The 21278-nt window shown below is 37.7% G+C and overlaps 1 protein-coding gene across 1 annotated transcript in view; it reads right to left on the bottom strand.

Annotated features, from left to right (window-relative positions):
* LOC137395085 (maestro heat-like repeat-containing protein family member 1) overlaps positions 1-19222 on the bottom strand; it is a 41089-nt gene extending 21867 nt beyond the window's left edge. The window contains exons 1-17 of the mRNA XM_068081876.1: positions 19178-19222; positions 18608-18753; positions 17277-17411; positions 16595-16757; positions 15080-15178; positions 12202-12353; positions 11726-11872; positions 10561-10732; positions 9702-9889; positions 8178-8550; positions 7528-7716; positions 6829-6884; positions 5633-5740; positions 3825-3932; positions 3577-3711; positions 939-1103; positions 505-627 (exon numbers count right to left, since the gene is read on the bottom strand). Coding sequence (XP_067937977.1) covers positions 505-627; positions 939-1103; positions 3577-3711; positions 3825-3932; positions 5633-5740; positions 6829-6884; positions 7528-7716; positions 8178-8550; positions 9702-9889; positions 10561-10732; positions 11726-11872; positions 12202-12353; positions 15080-15178; positions 16595-16757; positions 17277-17411; positions 18608-18753; positions 19178-19220 — 2502 coding nt within the window. The 5' untranslated portion in view covers positions 19221-19222. The remainder of the gene's footprint in view (positions 1-504; positions 628-938; positions 1104-3576; positions 3712-3824; positions 3933-5632; positions 5741-6828; positions 6885-7527; positions 7717-8177; positions 8551-9701; positions 9890-10560; positions 10733-11725; positions 11873-12201; positions 12354-15079; positions 15179-16594; positions 16758-17276; positions 17412-18607; positions 18754-19177) is intronic.
* Between the last annotated feature and the right edge of the window lie 2056 nt (positions 19223-21278).

Below are 21278 nucleotides of genomic sequence, written 5' to 3'. Positions count from 1 at the left end.
TCTTTAAATAATAGCTGGGATAAGTAGTAAGATAGGATGTTATACGCAGGATGGCATGAAGATGCAGTGACCAACACAGCTGTTTGATATCATCAACACATTCACAGACTTACCATCCAAAGATGCACGAACTTAACATACCCATACAGAACTACCAACAACACAAGCACACACCTACATGTACCATCAACAAGCAAACAGACCTAGCAATGACAGGCATACATACATGTACCTACCATCAACACGCACAGACCTACCACCAACAAGCAAACAGACCTAGCAATGACAGGCATACATACCTACCATCAACACGCACAGACCTACCACCAACAAGCAAACAGACCTAGCAATGACAGGCATACAGACCTACCATTAACACGCACAGACCTACCAGAAACAAGCAAACGGACCTAGCAATGACAGGCATACAGACCTAACATCAACACGCACAGACCTACCACCAACAAGCAAACAGACCTAGCAATGACAAGCGCACAGACCTACCATTAAATAGGTGATAAACTGAGAACGCTGGCTCAGATTGTGTGTCTTCTGTATATGTAGAGGGTGAACTGACTTCCCAATGAGCTCTATGGTGAGAATCAGATTCATCTTCAGTACCAGATCCTATGGAAAAAATATTAGCAACCTACAGTACAATCACTCAGACAACCTTAATGTAGCCTGCAACCTTACAGCATTAGTTTTAGGTGGCTGATGACTATCGACAATTACCCAACTAGAATGATTATTAAATTGTATTTAATGTTTAAAAAAGAAACCACTTGGTTAGCTGCGCTTACAATGAAACATGACTCCCCTGTTTATGTCTATCAGCTCTTGAAGTATGTACATGGCTCCTGCTGAGCAGACGAAAGGGAAACGGCGGAAATCAAACGAGTAAGTTTACCAACGTACTTACAGCTAGTTTGACCTACCTTCTGATTGGGAAAATACGGTGAAATGTTTCTAAAAACAACAGCTTCAATCCTGGAAGTGACAAGAGAGATTGGTGCATAGAAACAAGCGTAGCCATAAGCCAACATGATAGTCCGTTTAGAAGGAGTCGCCTCCATCACGTTGTCTGTAGTGTTCACCTTCTCCTGTAGGACACAAATGAGCAGCAGTCAGCCATATCAGTAGCCGATCAGTCTCATAATACAAGCTTACAGATTCAAATACGTATTAATATAGCATATATGGTCTGAGTGAAAGGTCTGTCTGCTTTAATGACAAGAAAGTACAATAATTGGTCTATTGCGGTGTGGCACTGTCCAATCCAGCATTTAGTTATGATATAGAAGAATAACCATACTACTATGTTTTGTCTATTATTCGTTTTGGCTATTTACACAAAGAATACTTATGCCAACTTATTTGATAGTGTTAAAACAACATAATGTTCTTAACCGTGTCTTGCATCCAACAAACAGCGCCATAGTAGCATTATGCAGGAAGCTAGGATTATGAAACTATTTGCAGAATTTTAAAATATTCTTGACCGTTCTGAAACTTTGAACTCAAGAGAACTTCAGCCTGCTCTTCAGCAATATCAATAGTAGATGTATTGAAATGACTCAAGAGAAATCAACTCCAAAAACTCAAGTGAAGCACTAAACATGAACAGGTCGTATGAGTTATGGGATATGGGATATGTGTAAATATAGATATCCTCATAGTATAATATAATAGAAAACTATCATAGTAGCTTAAGCAGAAAAACATGTATGAGTAGGTTAAACATTGGTCAATATATATAAATACATTAATGTCTCAGAACTAGGTCAATATATGTTGATACATGAGTGCCACAGAACTAGGTCAATATATATAGGTACATGATTCTCGCAAAACTAGGCTAATATATGTAGATACATACATGTAAGTGCCACAGAACTAGGTCACTGTATGTAGATACAGAAGTGCCACAGAACTAGGTCAATATAAGTGGAAATTGCAGATATATAAGTACCACAAAACTACGGCAAAATGTGTGGGTATATGAGAACCTAGAAATTAGGTCAATAATGCAGATATAACGGTATGACATAATTAGGTCAAAATACGCAGACAAGTACAGTGCACCCCCGGGTTACGGCATCCCTGTTTTACAGTTTTTTCGCCTTACGATGTGGAGCAGGATGTTTTTTCATCCTCTTGTTACAGCAAATTTGACAGTCGGTGTGCAGAATACATCGCAATCACGAAGATACCGATATGCTATGTGCTGAAATTCCTCCCACAGTGTCTGAAAGAGATATGATGCTCGCCCTCCCTCAGTTCATCGTTGTGCCGTAAATGCTATAGTATTTACTGTGAAATTTAATTCGCTAGCCATGGGTCCTAAGATTGATGTTGGCGTTAAGGAAAGAAGGAAATGATTACCATGGCAATGAAGCTAGAGTTACTAGGTTAACTATAGGTTAACTATAGGTTAACTATAGGTTAACTATAAGTTAACTATAGTTACTAAGGTTAATATACCATTATGTTACTAATTTTTAAAATGTACAGTACCTATATAAAATTTTGATGTTTTTCACCAGGTATGTGTTTGGATTATATAATTACTATAGGTTTCTACATCCCTCTACACGACATTTTCGCCTTACAATGCCAACACCGGAATGAATTAATGTCACATGGTGGGGTCCACTGTAACTATAAACTATATAACTAATATCCTAATATAACTACAGTGGGGTCCACTGTAAGCGCCACAGAACTAGGGAGATACTGTATATACAGATATAATACTTCTCAAACTAGGTCAATGTATCTAAATATACAATTGCCACAGCAGTCGGGCAACATAAAAATTTATCCTTTTACAATTAACAGAAGTTTCTCATTGTTAATAAATATACTTATGAGATATCTTTACTTAAGCCTAACTACAGTTTGTGGCAATGCTTTCACAGTAGCATATTAGCACACATACTCACACACTCACAATAAGGTGTACAAATACGTTTGTATAACTCGATGATGATCCATCTATTTAAATAGTTGATGAGTTTATTTTAAGACAAATTATTCTATTTTACCGTATATCAATAATTTTGATTTTTGATTTATTTTCATTAACAATAGTAATTAAACAAAAAAAAGCTGGAAGAGTGATCAAGCCCATAATAAAGATCAATTTTTATGAGTAATTAGGTTTTATTCATTTGGTAAAAAATGTAATTTAAGTTTTCTCCTGAAACTGGCCACCTACACTTTGTTTTTTTATAGTATCAGGGAGTTGGTTCCAAAAAATTGCCTGTTGGCAATCCACCCTGCGATGGCCCGCACGGGAAAAAGATTCTGGCAGATTTAGACAGAAATTTGAGAATCGAGTTTGATATATTGTGCGAGAGATGTAATTACAATAAAATTCATGATGGGCTAAAAGTGTAATGCAGTATGAATATAGTGAACTAAAGAGTAGTATGGATGATGGTTTGAAAAGAGGTTTGGTGTGGGTGAAGCAGGGATTTAAGCATTGAGTCTTATTATCATAGACCTATTAACTACACTTAATTACTATACGTCTAGTTAATAGGTCTACACTTATTATGAACCAGTGTCTACCTTTAGAAATCCAATAATTCCAGATGATTTCTTGCTCCCGTCACTCTTGGTTTTCAGTTCAAGTTTCGTCAGCACCACATCGAAATGTGCGGCAGCAGTATAGCCATAGGCAATTGCCAGCCCTTCCTGCTCTGACTATGTATAGAAAATTGAGATAGATGTTTATTTGCAGTCAAAGCTAGAAATATTTTAAGAATTCAGTGAACTCAAAGAACACCGGAGGACAAGGTTATAAGAGAACTACATACCGTGTTCGTATGATCAACTTCACTGAACATCAACTCAAGTTGTGACTGAATGAAGTCTTTGTGTTGGACTTTCCTTAAAACTATTCCCATGCACTTGAGACAGAAACTCTGTAACACGAGTGATGGCATGTGTAAAAGAGACACTTGAGTACAGCGAGTCACACGAGTGATGGCATGTGTAGAGGAGACACTTGAGTACAGCGAGTCACACGAGTGATGGCATGTGTAAAGGAGACACTTGAGTACAGCGAGTCACACGAGTGATGGCATGTGTAAAGGAGACACTTGAGTACAGCGAGTCACACGAGTGATGATATGTGTAAAGGAGACACTTGGGTACAGCGAGTCACACGAGTGATGATATGTGTAAAGGAGACACTTGAGTACAGCGAGTCATACGAGTGATGACATGTGTAAAGGAGGCACTTGAGTACAGGGAGTCACACTAGTGATGACATGTGTAAAGGAGACACTTGAGTACAGCGAGTCATATGAGTGATGACATGTGTAAAGGAGGCACTTGAGTACAGCGAGTCACACTAGTGACATATGTAAAGGAGACACTTGAGTACAGTGAGTCACACTAGTGACATATGTAAAGGAGACACTTGAGTACAGTGAGTCATACGAGTGATGACATGTGTAAAGGAGACACTTGAGTACAGCGAGTCACACGAGTGATGGCATGTGTAAAGGAGACACTTGAGTACAGCGAGTCACACGAGTGATGGCATGTGTAAAGGAGACACTTGAGTACAGCGAGTCACACGAGTGATGATATGTGTAAAGGAGACACTTGAGTACAGCGAGTCACACTAGTGACATATGTAAAGGAGACACTTGAGTACAGTGAGTCATACGAGTGATGACATGTGTAAAGGAGACACTTGAGTACAGTGAGTCACACTAGTGACATATGTAAAGGAGACACTTGAGTACAGTGAGTCACACGAGTGATGGCTTGTGTAAAGGAGACACTTGAGTACAGCGAGTCACACGAGCGATGACATGTGTAAAGGAGACACTTGAGTACAGCGAGTCACACGAGTGATGATATGTGTAAAGGAGACACTTGGGTACAGCGAGTCACACTAGTGACATGTGTCAAGGAGCCACTTGAGTACAGTGAGTCATACGAGTGATGACATGTGTAAAGGAGACCCTTGAGTACAGTAAATCAGGGATATCTAACAGAAGTACAAGCCATGCTGAAATACAATTAAGTAAATATTGATTTACAGATTTAAAATAATTACAAATCTGTAAAATAAATTACAGATTTTATAGTTTTGTGACTAAATGTAGAATATACAGGATGCTACTAAAACCATTTGTTGAAACTGTATGCAACTGCCAGGTTGAGTCTAAACTGGAGACTGAACAACTAAAGCAGAATTATTCATAATTTAAATAATATTTACAGACAAAGGTTTAAAGGTGTAAGATAGCTACAGATTTGTGCGAAGTGGTGAACATTGCTTACAGAAACAATATATATATATAGCAGTTTTAAATCTGCCAAACCACTTACATACTAGGCATTGAAATAGAAGGCTAGGTTAGAGAAAATAATGATATTGTAGGGTAAATCATCTGATGTGATCATCTCATGTGTGCAACTAGCATACATGGCATGAAGCGCAGCTCTTAAGACCAAAGGAATACACTATTTGTAGCACCATACGCATCGAGAGGACAACCCATTAGGTTTTCTGCTCACCAAATCAAGAGTTAGTTGCCTGACTAGATGAGCGGGTGAACTTTGGAAAGACCTATAGCAACATGAGTTGGAGTACAACTATAGTTACCTTCTCAAGAGGGTACTTCTTGTAGAGTGCCAGTTGTTTGCCGAATGACTCACCAAGCTTGATAGTCCACTGGTCACAATCGACTGTGTTCAATGAGGTGGACAAGAGCTACAAGTCAGACTTAGAGTAGAGTAAAAAGTAGCATAAACATGTTGAGTGCTGACTACACTCCATGGATGTATAGTTCAGATACAGCAACATGCACTTGGATTGGGTATATAGTCCAGATACAGCAACATGCACTTGGATTGGGTATATAGTCCAGATACAGCAACATGCACTTGGATTCTCAAATACACATTTGTATAAAATAGCATAATCATGCAGCCTGTGCAGCTAGACAAGCCAGCCAGATAATTTCTTCAACTGATTGAACAAATCGGTTTGTTTTTACTTCTAAGTTCTAAATATGTTGAGCAGGTGATTTTGGTTGCCAAAGTAGGCGACATGCAGTATAAATGACCAAGTTGACGTAAATACTTGTGACAGTGTGGATGACAAGGTATGAGAGATGTTGTTGCACGTATATTATTCATTAAGCTGTGCTAATTTTTTATTTAATCCAGAAAGCTCCAAACGAAAGGGTACACAGAAATCTGCTGCATTATGGGAAAAATAGAGCTGAGCACATGGGAATTAAGCAGACAACTACAAATGTGAACAGCATGAAAATTAATGAAAGAGCATAAAACTGTATATACATGTAAAACAACAGCGAGGAGCAGGTGACAGGAGGAATAGCAGTGTTTGGTAGTGGCAGGCGACAGAGAGAATAGCAGTGTGTGTGGTGGCAAGTGACAGAAGGAATAGCAGTGTGTGGTGGTGCAAGTAACAGGAAGTATAGCGGTGTGTGGTAGTGGCAGGTTACAGGAGGAATAACAGTATCTGGTAGTAGCGGGTGACAAAAAATAGCAATCTGCGTGATAGTGACAGGCAGAGGATGGAGGAATGGCATTGTCAGGTAGTGGCAGGTGGCGGAAAAATAGCAGTGTGTGGTAGTGACAAGCGACAGAAGGAATAGCAGTGTTTGTGGTGGTGACAGGTGACAAAAGAAATAGCAATCTGCGTGATAGTGACAGGCAGAGGATGAAGGAATGGCATTGTCTGGTAGTGGCAGGTGACAAAAGAATATTAGTGTGAATATTAGTGCTTGTAAAGTGTCAAGAACACAGCGAAACTAGGTAAAAAAGACTTACGCGAAGGAGCAGGTCATCCCACTTCTTCTGTTTGAAAGAATCTTCTTCCTGCAGTTCTATAAAATCACAAAAGTGAATATTAAAGACCTGTGACACCTGACCCACTTCTCAGCACGGATGTGTGCCGGTACAGAAATAAGTAATCATTTGTTTTAAGCATATAAATTTCAATTTTAGGAGAGGAATGTCAGCCCTCAACTCGTCAGCTTCGATGACACCACTTGTCTATATGTCAATAACAATGCGTATATGGCTATTATAAGGCTGTGCATGCTGTTGACTGAGATGCAGTAGTCTTCCATAAAGGCAGCCGATGTTTTGTCAATGAGTCCACCAGCCTAATAGAGACACACCACTCACCCTCCACCTAATAGAGACACACCTAATAGAGACACACCCAATAGAGACACACCTAATAGAGACACACCTAATAGAGACACACCTAATAGAGACCACCTAATAGAGACACACCTAATAGAGACACACCACTCACCCTCCACCTAATAGAGACACACCTAATAGAGACACACCTAATAGAGACACACCTAATAGAGACACACCTAATAGAGACCACCTAATAGAGACACACCTAATAGAGACCCACCTAATAGAGACACACCACTCACCCTCCACCTAATAGAGACACACCTAATAGAGACACACCACTCACCCTCCACCTAATAGAGACATGCTACTCACCCTCCAACTTGCTGAGGAGTTTAGGAATGACATCATCCCAAACACTGATTAAATCTTGATGAAGATTGGGTACTAGGGCCATCATAGCCTTTAGAACATGCTCTCCCCTTTGAGGGCTACGGGAGCTCATGGGTATGCCCGCAATTACAAACATTCGTGTCAAAAGAGACTCTGGATTAGGAAGGTTGGCTGAAAAAGCGATAGCTATGTTATACTCTATAAACAGGTGATAAATACAATAACATATATATGCAACAACTGTAAGGCTACAGTCTATAGAGGAGATTGCTATCTGACAAACTAATTCTATGACTATATAAATCTATGGAACTATAGAAGACTATAGACACGGGTACGACGATAAAATTGTACAACAATATATGTCAGATTATATGATTACGCAAAACTAGGTGGCTATGTATGGATATGACCAAGTAAAAGTATAATAATATTACTATGTAAGCCTAAAAAGCTACTATGTCAAGCTGTATGACTATACAAAGCTATATGACCATCTAAAGCTATATGACCGTGTAAATCTCTATGACTATGTGAAGCTATATAACTATATAAAGCTATATAACTATGTAAAGCTATATTACTATGTAAAGCTATACACACTTGTAATACCAGGTGCAACACATGCTCACCTTCATCCTCGTAATCTATAAGATAGTCAGCATCATTCCTCTCCCTCTTACGTTCAGCCAGCACTGTCAGGCTTTTACAAATAACAGAAAAAGCATCCGTGTACTGAACAGGAATGATAAACTCTAGCAGGTAAGGCCAGAGCACCTGCTCCATGATGTCAATAGTAGTGACAATAAGCTGCAGGACGCTCTCACACATAGAGCGCAAGGCCTGAGATGTCACATAGTCTGGATCTACTGGTTTCTTCAGAGACTGAGAGTCAGCAAGAGTGCATTGACGAATGATGAACTCTATCATCAGTTCTCCACCGTCTAGCTCCAGATAGCCGTGGTGGGCCATGGATATAATAGTCTGAGCAAACACCCTTCTTACCTACAGATAATCAACATTACTTAAGCTAAGCTTTACTTAATGATAGTAACCGACTTTACCTCACCTGCAGGTTATAGCTAACAGGAAATAGTCACCTCCATGACATCAGCAACTACCTACTAAGAAAGACATGATTGTCTTTTCATTGAGCAAAGCTAGCTTGTGTGTTACCTTATTCAGATCTCTTAAAAATTCTGGTTTAACTTTTACCTACAAATGAAGAGAAAACTGCTTTGTGCCTGAGACCAACCCAAAGTGCATCAATTTTAAAATCACTCTTAAATATTTGAAGGCCAATCTTCTAATATTATAAATATTAGAAAAATATTTATAATATTAGAAATTTACAAAAGAATATTTTATAAAAGAATATTTATAATATTCTTTTATAAAATGAAACTTGATAATCTAATTCAGAACTAGTAAGTCATAAATGGTCAGAAAATACTTTACACTGATTGAAAACAGAGTGGTCGACTACCACTTCTTTACACTCAACTAAATTTCGCAAGCTTCACATTTAGTGCCATCTTAGGGATGATGGCCATAGATCGATGCTAAACAACACAATTTAGAGTTGTCTTCTCATTATTGCTCACAACTATCACTGTTAACTTCAATAACCCCAAGCTTTTTACTGGGTATTCAAATGCAAAGCCAAACGCTGTTAAAGTATATCTACAAAGAAGTCTGAGCTAACCAACTGTTCTCAACTGCTATGTACGGCAGAGCTCTAGGGAATGCCTCAGTTGATTTTATAGATCAGTGAGAAAGCAATGCTATCTTTACTTCTTGTGACGTTATGCTATGACCCGCGTTGTACGCAAATCTGTTAGGTAATTGCTCTCATATACTGACGTATATTGGCAGAGTAGCAATTGAATTTCTGTGGTCTAGTGGATAGTGTGTCGGTTTGGCGAATGGCAGAGTCCGAGATCGAATCTTTTTCGACATGGAATCTTCATCCCTAGATTTTAAGATCTATCGCCGGAACGCGTACACACATACTTTGAGAAATATATAGACTAAATAGACCTACAGAAAGCGCCCAAACAACGGCAATCCAGTAAAATGTACCCATGCAACAGCAAGTCAGTAAAATGTACCCATGCAACAGCAAGTCAGTAAAATGTACCCATGTAACAGCTAACCTTTAGGCTCGGCTCTTGACACATAATCCTGAGGCCAGAGATGATAAGAGCTTTTTTCACTTCCATATGAGCACCACCAGAGTTGACTAGGTGCTTAATGACAAGCAGGGCGCCGGCTCTCACCTTCTCATCCTTCACCTCTAACCTCTGAAGAACACTCGCTACTAGCTTGTCTGAGAGCACCCTGTCTGTGATATGCAAACTTGGAGTTGTCCATCCATAGCTATACGCCATCATAGGTCTAACAGCATAACTTTCCACTGTATTTTTTATTTTTACCACTGTTATTTACAATATTTATTATTCTAATGTACTTATTATTGATTTTGGGTGTACAGCAAAGACTTGCTCAAATTAATACATTGAGGTGATGGTACGCAAAGAGTTGACTAGTTGAAAATGTTTTTTTTGTTAATTTAATAGCAAGGCAAGCATCTTGGGGTCAAATCACGGTCATCTGATGTGCCTTCCAACTGTCCCGGAAAGTAACTTGTGCTGCATAAGTGAAAACCTGAGCAGATGATAAAACCTCATGACAGAGATACTAAAGGCATCGAGCGTTTGCCCCAATAATTGGCATAACAACTAAATCTGTAACAACCTTTCTGTAACTAAACTAAACAAAGCTACAGTCATAAAAAATAGAACTTTACTGACTGTCATTTCAAGTTGGTTTAGAACGAGTTTGTCAATTGAGCCAACAAGTTTGTAAGAAGGCTGTTAACTCAGAGCACAAGTCTTCTAAATGAAAGACGTTTGTATGACTGCCAGTCATCCTGTTTGTTATCAGAGAAAGCTAGTAGTAACAGCGGTAACACAATCACCCCTTTATTGTAAGCTGATAGCAAAGTTGACTTACTTATCATCGCAAAGCAACGCAGTAGTTCATTTTGGTTTATGACTTGTTCCTTTTTGTTGCAATCTATAGGCATACAGATAAATGTGTGAAGTGGATTCGTTATATTCTCAAAGAATGGATCAGGAGGACAGTAATCGTCTTGCGTTACTGCATCCAGCATCATACAGAGTGTCTACAAAAATAAAAAACAATGCCACCTGTTGCACGGTGCCAACTATTTTGTTTCTTGACACTACACTCCCACCCCTATACTCTGAGATGTAGGTACGTAACAGATAACTAATGTCAAAGTAAAGAGGAGGTAACTCTTGATATATCATGATGCAAAGTTGCTGCTGTTACTTCTAAACAGGACACGAGCCTAGAGCTAAAGTAAATCAAGAGAGACAACGACTAAACGAAACTGTAACTGGACTAAGTACATCCTTGATAGTTATGTTACATGTAGTTACAGAACAGACAGCCAATAGGAAGAGCAGAGAGCCAATGGGGAGAACAGACAGCCAATGGGGAAAGAACAGACAGCCAATGGGAAGAGGAAACTCACTAGTAGAACTTAACAAGAGATCATACTGAGTACTTGCAGCATGATGGACAAGGTTACATGCATATTGTCAACTTAGTCAGTAAATGCTCCTCTTATGGTAAAGTAGAGAAGTAGCAGAAAGCAAGTGATGACAACCCTTCCTTGCAATCTCTCCAAGATATATAGTAGAAGGAATAAAGGTGTTTAGTTTTGATGAATTTGCTTACAGCGAGCCATAAACCAAAACAAAAAGACATGAAATACAAAAAATCCATTGGGTCAATTCAACAAACAGAAGATTGTGTGTTATGTTAACGAAATTCGTATGATAGTTTTTCACTGAGTAGAGACTGTGACTGTAGCCTGTGACACTAAGTTGAGAGTGTAGCCTGTGACACTAAGTTGAGAGTGTAGCCTGTGACACTGAGTTAAGACTGCGACTGTAGCCTGTGACACTAAATTAAGGCTGTGACTGTAGTCTGTGACACTGAGTTAAGGCTGTGACTGTAGCCTGTGACACCGAATTAGGACTATGGCCTGTCATACCGAGTTAAGACTATGACTTTAGCCTGTGAAACTGAGGTAAGATTGTGACCTCACAATTATTTACTAATATAGACAACATACAGTAGTACCTACCTCTGTAAACACCAAGTGGTCTGTAAGCGGGTGTTTCCTGTAAAGACTGATGGTACAGGGAATAAGGCGTCCAATTTCCTTCCTCAAGTTGTCTTTGCTTATCACATAAGATACGTGACCCAACGCCCTTACTACCATCACTCTGAGCTGAAAACATTTCATAGGCAAAGTTGAGCCTCTAACACTTGATTCTATTTCTAACATTTTTAAAACTTTAAAGAAGAAACTGAAGGAAATCGGTTTTCAAAATTTCTCCTAATCTTCAATAGATAGGCAGTTGCTCAAGAGCGTATCACTCTTTTTCCCTGATCTAAGGCTATAAAGTTCTAGTGAGCCGACCTATTTGATATTAAGCTAAGAACAAGCATATATTCATAGACTTCATAGCCCTGACTCTGGTGCATACAGCCACCAAATAACACCCTAACCCATCATCTACATCTGAGGTGAACTAACAGTATACATTATGGCACCACCTTGTCCTTGCTCTGGGGTAACCAGACACTGAAGAGCATGTCGTAAGCTGAATAGAACTCGCTGTAGAAAGCGGATATAGTCACGTTCTTGTCAGGTGCTTGGTCTAAATTTTCCACGTAATACAGAATTGACTCAGCGAACTTGGATATTGCTGTAAGCGCAATAAAATAGAATAAGGAGAACATAACTCTTGACAGCATTGAGAACACCTAGAAAAGGTCATTGTTAATACAAGCTGTGTACAGTATAAAGGTTGACACAAGCTGTGTACAGTATAAAGGTTGATACAAGCTGTGTACAGTATAAAGGTTGATACAAGCTGTGTACAGTATAAAGGTTGATACAAGCTGTGTATAGTATAAAGGTTGATACAAGCTGTGTACAGTATAAAGGTTGATACAAGCTGTGTACAGTATAAAGGTTAATATAAGCTGTGTACAGAATAAAGGTTGATACAAGCTGTGTACAGTTTAAAGGTTGATACAAGCTGTGTACAGTATAAAGGTTGATACAAGCTGTGTACAGTATAAAGGTTGATACAAGCTGTGTACAGTATAAAGGTTGATACAAGCTGTGTACAGTATAAAGGTTGATACAAACTGTGTACAGTATAAAGGTTGATACAAGCTGTGTACAGTATAAAGGTTGATGCATGCTGTGTACAGTATAAAGGTTGATACAAGCTGTGTACAGTATAAAGGCTAATACAAGCTGTGTACAGTATAAAGGTTGATACAAGCTGTGTACAGTATAAAGGTTGATACAAACTGTGTACAGTATAAAGGTTGATACAAGCTGTGTACAGTATAAAGGTTGATACAAGCTGCATACAGTATAAAGGCTGATACAAGCTGTGTACAGAATAAAGGTTGATGCATGCTGTGTACAGTATAAAAGTAGATAGAAGCTGTGTACAGTATAAAGGTTGATACAAGCTGTGTACAGCATAAAGGTTGATACAAGCTGTGTACAGTTTAAAGGTTGATACAAGCTGTGTACAGCATAAAGGTTGATACAAGCTGTGTACAGTATAAAGGTTGATACAAGCTGTGTACAGTATAAAGGCTGATACAAGCTGTGTACAGTATAAAGGTTGATGCATGCTGTGTACAGTATAAAGGCTGATACAAGCTGTGTACAGTATAAAGGCTGATACAAGCTGTGTACAGTATAAAGGTTGATACAAACTGTGTACAGTATAAAGGTTCATACAAGCTGTGTACAGTATAAAGGTTGATATAAGCTGTGTACAATTTAAAGGTTGATACAAGCTGTGTACAGTGTAAAGGCTGATACAAGCTGTGTACAGTATAAAGGCTGATACAAGCTGTGTACAGTATAAAGCCTGATACAAGCTGTGTACAGTTTAAAGGTTGATACAAGCTGTGTACAGTATAAAGGTTGATACAAGCTGTGTACAGTTTAAAGGTTGATACAAGCTGTGTACAGTATAAAGGCTGATACAAGCTGTGTACAGTATAAAGCCTGATACAAGCTGTGTACAGTTTAAAGGTTGATACAAGCTGTGTACAGTATAAAGGCTGATACAGGCTGTGTACAGTGTAAAGGCTGATACAAGCTGTCTACAGTTTAAAGGTTAATACAAGCTGTGTACAGTATAAAGGCTGATACAAGCTGTGTACAGTGTAAAGGCTGATACAATCTGTGTACAGTATAAAGGTTGATACAAGCTGTGTACAGTATAAAGGTTGATACATGCTGTGTACAGTTTAAAGGTTGATACAAGCTGTGTACAGTATAAAGGCTGATACACGCTGTGTACAGTATAAAGGCTGATACAAGCGGTGTACAGTATAAAGGCTGATACAAGCTGTGTACAGTATAAAGGTTGATACAAACTGTGTACAGTATAAAGGCTGATACAAGCTGTGTACAGTATAAAGGTTGATACAAGCTGTGTACAGTATAAAGGTTGACACAAGCTGTATACAGTATAAAGGTTGATGCATGCTGTGTACAGTATAAAGGCTAATACAAGCTGTGTACAGTATAAAGGTTGATACAAGCTGTGTACAGTATAAAGGTTGATACAAGCTGTATACAGTATAAAGGTTGATGCATGCTGTGTACAGTATAAAGGCTGATACAAGCTGTGTACAGTATAAAGGCTGATGCAAGCTGTGTACAGTGTAAAGGCTGATACAAGCTGTGTACAGTTTAAAGGTTGATACAAGCTGTGTACAGTATAAAGGCTGATACAAGCTGTGTACAGTGTAAAGGCTGATACAAGCTGTGTACAGTTTAAAGGTTGATACAAGCTGTGTACAGTATAAAGGTTGATACAAGCTGTGTACAGTGTAAAGGCTGATACAAGCTGTGTACAGTATAAAGGTTGATACAAACTGTGTACAGTATAAAGGTTGATACAAGCTGTGTACAGTTTAAAGGTTGATACAAGCTGTGTACAGTATAAAGGCTGATACAAGCTGTGTACAGTATAAAGGCTGATACAAGCGGTGTACAGTATAAAGGCTGATACAAGCTGTGTACAATATAAAGGTTGATACAAGCTGTGTACAGTATAAAGGCTGATACAAGCTGTGTACAGTATAAAGGTTGATACAAGCTGTGTACAGTACAAAGCAAACGAAAACAGAGAGTTGTCAAACTAAATAATTGGGGAGAAAGTAACTCCATATCGAGGGTCTATACTTTAGGTAGGGTTAATGATTAGCAAGTAAACAGCCAACTCGCCACCTCGCCCATAAAAACTTTCCACACATGAACTAAAGCTTGCTTAAAGCCTGAGCGCACAAGCACGAATTGTGTAAAAACAACTTTTCATGTTGCGATAAAAGTGTAATTTTGAACAGCCGAATGAAAAGAACAGAGAAGTGAAAATAATGAAAAACTTACTGTGAGCAAAAACCCATCTGAGGTTGTCCTGTTTGGCAAGACCAAGCATGGGCAACATTGTACCCATAACTCCTGTGATAAATGGAACCATCTCGTATGCTGCAAAGTGTATCTAGTGCATCATATAACATATTTTGTGTCTCATATGACATATCTAGTGTATCATATAACATATCTAGCATATCGTATAACATATCTAGTATATCATATAACATATCTAGTGTATCGTATAACATATCTAGTGTATCATATAACATATCTAGTGTATCGTATAACATATCTAGTGTATCATATAATATATCTAGTGTATCGTATAACATATCTAGCATATCATAACATGTCTAGTGTATCATATAACATATCTCGTGCATCATATAACATATCTAATGTATCGTATAACATATCTACTGTGTCATATAGCATATCTAATGTATCATATAACATATTTAGTGTATTATATAATATATGTAGTGCATCATATAACTGAATGGGTAGAGGTAGGGTGCATGTATCTGGGATTTCCCTAGGGATGATGTCATATGATATTGGCTGAACAGAGAGAGTTGAAAATATACAGAGACAATGCACGTCCAATTACAGTTCCTATACAACTAGGTCAAGAGCAAATACTCGTTTAGATTACTTGATTAACACCGTTACATCAAATATAAAAATACTTGTACTAACAGGTTGCTATAGTTACTAGTGAGAACAAAATCTTACTGAAGTAGAGAAACACAAGTTTAAAAGTAGGAAAACCAGCGAAATGGCCTGTTATAAGCTCTGGCAAAAGATTCTCTGAAGCAAGGAAGAGGAAGAACAATTGCTTGCAGAAGGTGTTATTCCATCACAAACCAGCTAGACTATAAAAAAGGTTTCTGCCCCTGTGATTCTAACTTTGGATAACCTATAATAATATAATTACAATGTGTTTAAGATAACTTATAATAATATAAATACAAGGTGTTTAAGATAACCTATTATAATATAATTACAATGCGTTTAAGATAACCTATAATAATATAAATACAATGTGTTTAAGATAACCTATAACAATATATATACGTATATCTCAAAGTATGTCCGTGTGCCGTATGTCTGTCTGCATTCCGGCTATGGCTATTATTAGAATAGCCTAGCTGAGCAACAATGCTGACGCAATGTGATTGCCTACCAGCATTTTAAGCTTACTAACTAGGTTAGTGGAATTTTCCATTGGCAATGTGCCAGGCCACTTGGCAATGGCCTGCCACTTGCTGGAGAGTTGCCAGCAAGTGGTAAGCAAATCTCGTCACTTCTCCTTGTTTATATGCTGATTTTTAATACCCGGGCAACACCGTTAGGCACAGCTAGCAAAAATATAATTACTGTGTGTTTAAGTACAATTGAGCTAAAAATATTGTTGCAAAATAGGTTTCTCACAATTGGTCCAATCAGAGCAGCCTATTGCCAGATTAGCTGAGTGATAGAAACCATATAAATACAGCGGGTTGGCAGTGTGAAGCTACCACATACCGTTGGCGACAGCGAGTTTGCCTAGTGTGAGGATCACAAAGTAATGGGGCAGCACTCCTGGATTGAGATGTAGCATGAGCTCCTCCATAATTTTGTGAGTGTATTTGTTACCCGCTGCCACTATGAGGTCACTCGCCGCTGTCTGCCACTCAGGCATCATATCCTATAATATTGTACAAAATATGCAATCTTTTGCCAGTAATAACAAAAAAAGAATCTACAACCTTGGCCACCAGAGAAGATGATTCTCCCTAATTTCTGCACACAAAGCACTCTAATAAGCAAATTGACTATGTAGTACTAGTACTAGTAATTGTACTAGGAGAATATTAGTCAATGTTTGAATAATGACTGAAAGATAAGCAGCATTGTCTAGTTTGATTGCAATGATGTGATAACATGATGGATATTTCGATACGCAGTGCAGTCAGGTCTATGCAGTGATAGATGCCACATAATAATTGTCACTAAGAGCGTGTTTAGCTACCCAGTTAATAGTTCACAAATTATTAGGACCACTAAAAAGGTCAAGAACTTTTTATATTGAAACTGTCCTTTATTTTTAGCCAACACAAATTATGTTCGGGAATGAAATTTTAAATTGTTATTAATATTTAACTGCACATTCAATTAATATTGTTAGATTACGAGGAGTGGGAGGCCAAAGATATTTTTACAATACCTTGGAAGAGATCATTTCAGCAGCAGCCCGCTTAACAAGACTCGCAGCGATTCCATCATCCATCTCCTCAACCATCTCTTTAACGACCCTTTCCATCATGCGTAGCACAGTCACCCGGTGCTCCTGCGTCAAGTCCTAGCGGAAACAAGCAGTGCCTTTACCAAATAGTCTCCTGATTTATTACCGGTGTATGTATAACCTGGTAACTATCGTTAATAGGTGGAATGTAGAAAAAGAAATAATATGGTTCTTCAATACAAGGCAGATAATTACATATTTTAAAACTTTTATGGAAATGTAAAGTTTATTAGAAGTAGTTACGTTGGACAAACTCTAAAAAACTGTTAATTTGATATTATAAGTAGCATTCGGTATTGGCTAACTATGAGAATAGAAAATAGAAAATGTAAAATTGTTTTTCTCTGTAAGTCCTCTTCTAAAAACGATATTAAATTAGATATTGAATTCCAAACCAATAAACCGCATACACATAGTCACCTAAGTAGTAGGTGAACACAGAACAATTTTTGTAATTCGTTATTTTTAACGACACAACTTTTGATAGTTACAGTGTAATTACGAATAAGTTAAAACTGGAAGGTTGCTTGCAACAATAAACAACAAAGCAAAATATGTTTGTGTCATAAACTATTTTTTTACTTGTAGGAAAACAAAATGATCAAACATATAGCACAACTTTATTTTCATAAGTTGACATGTAGTTCTGCAATAGCAAATACACGCTGATCCTATCTTCCCAGTAGGACTTCAACACACATCTAATCTCAGTGAACACATCAGATAGGTGCTGGCAAACAGAGAAATGCACAGATATGATTGTAGAAAAGTACTATAACGCATCACATATCAAGTACCAGACACTGACAGATAGTGACAGGCAGACACTAATAGATGATAAGAACCAGGTGTAGACAGACATCAAAAGATAGACACTGACATATGTCAATAGATAAACACTGACACATGTCAATAAATTGATACTGACACATGTCAATATATAACCAGTGACATGGCAACAGACAGACAGTGACACATGCCAATAGAGAGACACTGATATGAGTCAATAGATAAACAGTGACAGGTGTCAATAAATAGACACTGACACATGTCAGCAGATAGACACTGACACATGTCTAAACATGGGCACAGGCTGAGATCTAGCAAGTGACAGAAACTAATCAATATTAAAAGATATGCGTTGAGCAAACATAAAAGAAGAATCTGACAGTAGAAAACGTGAAAGACATCAACAGATGGACAAATGCAAACACCGACAGATATAGATTGGTGATTCATCAGAATTTGCTTACCCTGAGGTTACTGACGATGTAATTGAGGCAAGAGCTGAGCACAAGGTTAACATGTTGTTTGCTGAGTCGCAAAAGAGCATTGCTGATGGCATCAAGCACCTCTTGGTTCTTGTCATCTGCACTTTCTATTAGGCCTTGGACTAACACTGCAATACATGACTTCAGTAGCAACCACAGAAATGGCCTCTCATAGAACAGAAACTCTGGTCAGTAAGAACTGAGCAAAATAAAGTTATGATGATAGATAGTGTTAATATTTCATATACAGCGATGCAAACCATGGGCACACAACTGCTATATCCCTTAGAACACTTGGTCAATAAAGTGCGAATGAATGTAAAGATTAGCAAACGTTCTGCTTGTATAAAAACCCATTTAGTAGTTCACAGAGAAGCATTTTTCATGCTAGTCACTGAGAGTTTAACTCAATTAGGAAGAAGGCCTAACATTAAGTATGGCAGCAAAATAATTCGTTGTTATCCTCTCATTTGCAAATACTATACGACAATCATGTGCAAACTAAAAAGGATGTAGCAAGAGAATAAAGAGTGAGGGAGTTTGATTACTTACAGTCAACATGTTTCCCTGTTTTTTGTATCTCTATACTATCCATGGCACATCCTTAGCCAAACTGTGTAATAAAACCATACATAGACTTAGTTTCAAAAAGTGCCCTGGAGAAGGTGTGACAATTTGAGATGAACATAAGCTGCAAGGCAAAACTGTTGGAGATCTTGAAGGAGCGCAGCTAGTCTTTATATCAGTCGGTTGTGATCATCCAATCAGTACACAGGACCATCCAACCAGTACACAGGACCATCTGATCAGTACACAGGACCATCCAATCAGTACACAAGGATCTTTCAATCAGAACCCAAGGACCATTCAATCAGTACACAGGACCATCCAATCAGTACACAAGGATCTTTCAATCAGAACCCAAGGACCATTCAATCAGTACACAGGACCATCCAATCAGTACACAAGACCATCCAATCAGTACACAAGGACGATCCAATCAGTACACAGGACCATCCAATCAGTACACAAGGATCTTTCAATCAGTACCCAAGGACCATCCAATCAGTACACAGGACCATCCAATCAGTACACAAGGACCATCCAATCAGTACACAGGACCATCCGATCAGTACACAGGACCATCCAATCAGTGCACAAGGATCTTTCAATCAGTACCCAAGGACCATCCAATCAGTACACAGGACCATCCAATCTGTACACAGGACCATCCAATCAGTACACAAAGACCTTCTGGATATATCATACTCAAGTCTTTAACTGAAGTTGCTAATTCCAGTTTTTTTATATAGTCATGTTCTATATATAGTTTTTCTACAGTTACTCCTTATGGCTTTTCATTAGAAACTGAAATATAAAAACACTGAGAACATCGTACAATTATATGCATAAAAGAGAAAAAAAAGTTGCTAAGAGCAACATTTTCATGTCGCTTATGTGATTTAATAAAAAAATAGATGGATTGTTAAAATCACCATATAAAGAGACCTGCATGTATCATACACATGAACTAAAACTTCACTAGGTTATATTCAGCATTTACTTGTTTTTTCAGTTGTTTGAAAATAGTGTTTATATAATCATTACTTATCTTAATATTTTTGAAATAAATCTATTTATAATTTACAAAGAATGCTAAGGAGAAAAATGTTTGCATGGTATATTTGATTGCATTAATAATGCTAACTGCTCAACTTACAAGTAGTTTAGATAATCTAATATTATTAATAGCATTTTATTAATTATTTTATATATAATAATTATATATATAATAATTATAAATATATATATTATTAATAGCATTTTATGATCTCATCGTTTAGTGAGTCAGACATTGTACTAGCCAAGAAAGAAGCCATCAAACGGGGAAAAAAGCAAACAAGAAGTAACTTGAAAATAATAATACCTACAGTCATTTAGCTCAAATATAAGAGAAATTCCATGCAAAACAGAGATAAAGAAGTTGCTAAAGGACCCGAAACAACATTTAATAGACAAAGACCCCCTCTTGTACTGCTACAACTTTTTACAAACCTGAAGAAAGTATAACTTTCAGAGTCTACTCTCTACTTACACAGTAAAACATGTGCGTCAACATAAGCTTTTTATATGTTGTTTTTTGTATGTATGCTTTCACAATGTGAGCAATTCTCCTTTCGTAGTAACTCATCATCAAGTACTGCAGATATGTGCAATACACAGTTTACAACTAGGTGCAGTCATACAGCATGTACGTACCACACATAAAACCTTCATCAACATAGACACCATTTGCTAAAAGTTTCATTAACTAGTCAATTAACGTTTTATTGGCACTAAAAATTAAACTAAAGAAACTAGGTGCAAAGCTTCAACATCTATAATTAAATTTACTACAGCTACTACAACAATTTTTTCATGCTTTTGCAACAATCAACTTTTTAAACAGAAAAAAGCGAGCAGGTAGACTGCAATAGCGCTTACGTGCAGGTAGACTACAGTAGCGCTTACGAGCATAAACTTGTCCTAACAATAATAGCATTAATCAGTATAACGTTGTCTCTGCAAAAGATTTTCATTCAACCTTTCATTGATATTGAGAGTTATATATGCAAGTAACTTAAACAAACGCAAATAAATACCATAAAATAAC

This window comes from Watersipora subatra, chromosome 4 (assembly GCF_963576615.1).
Source record: "Watersipora subatra chromosome 4, tzWatSuba1.1, whole genome shotgun sequence".
Lineage (NCBI taxonomy): Eukaryota > Metazoa > Bryozoa > Gymnolaemata > Cheilostomatida > Watersiporidae > Watersipora > Watersipora subatra.
The sequence above is the reverse complement of the archived record's forward strand: the minus strand, read 5'-3'. Positions and strand labels throughout refer to the sequence as shown.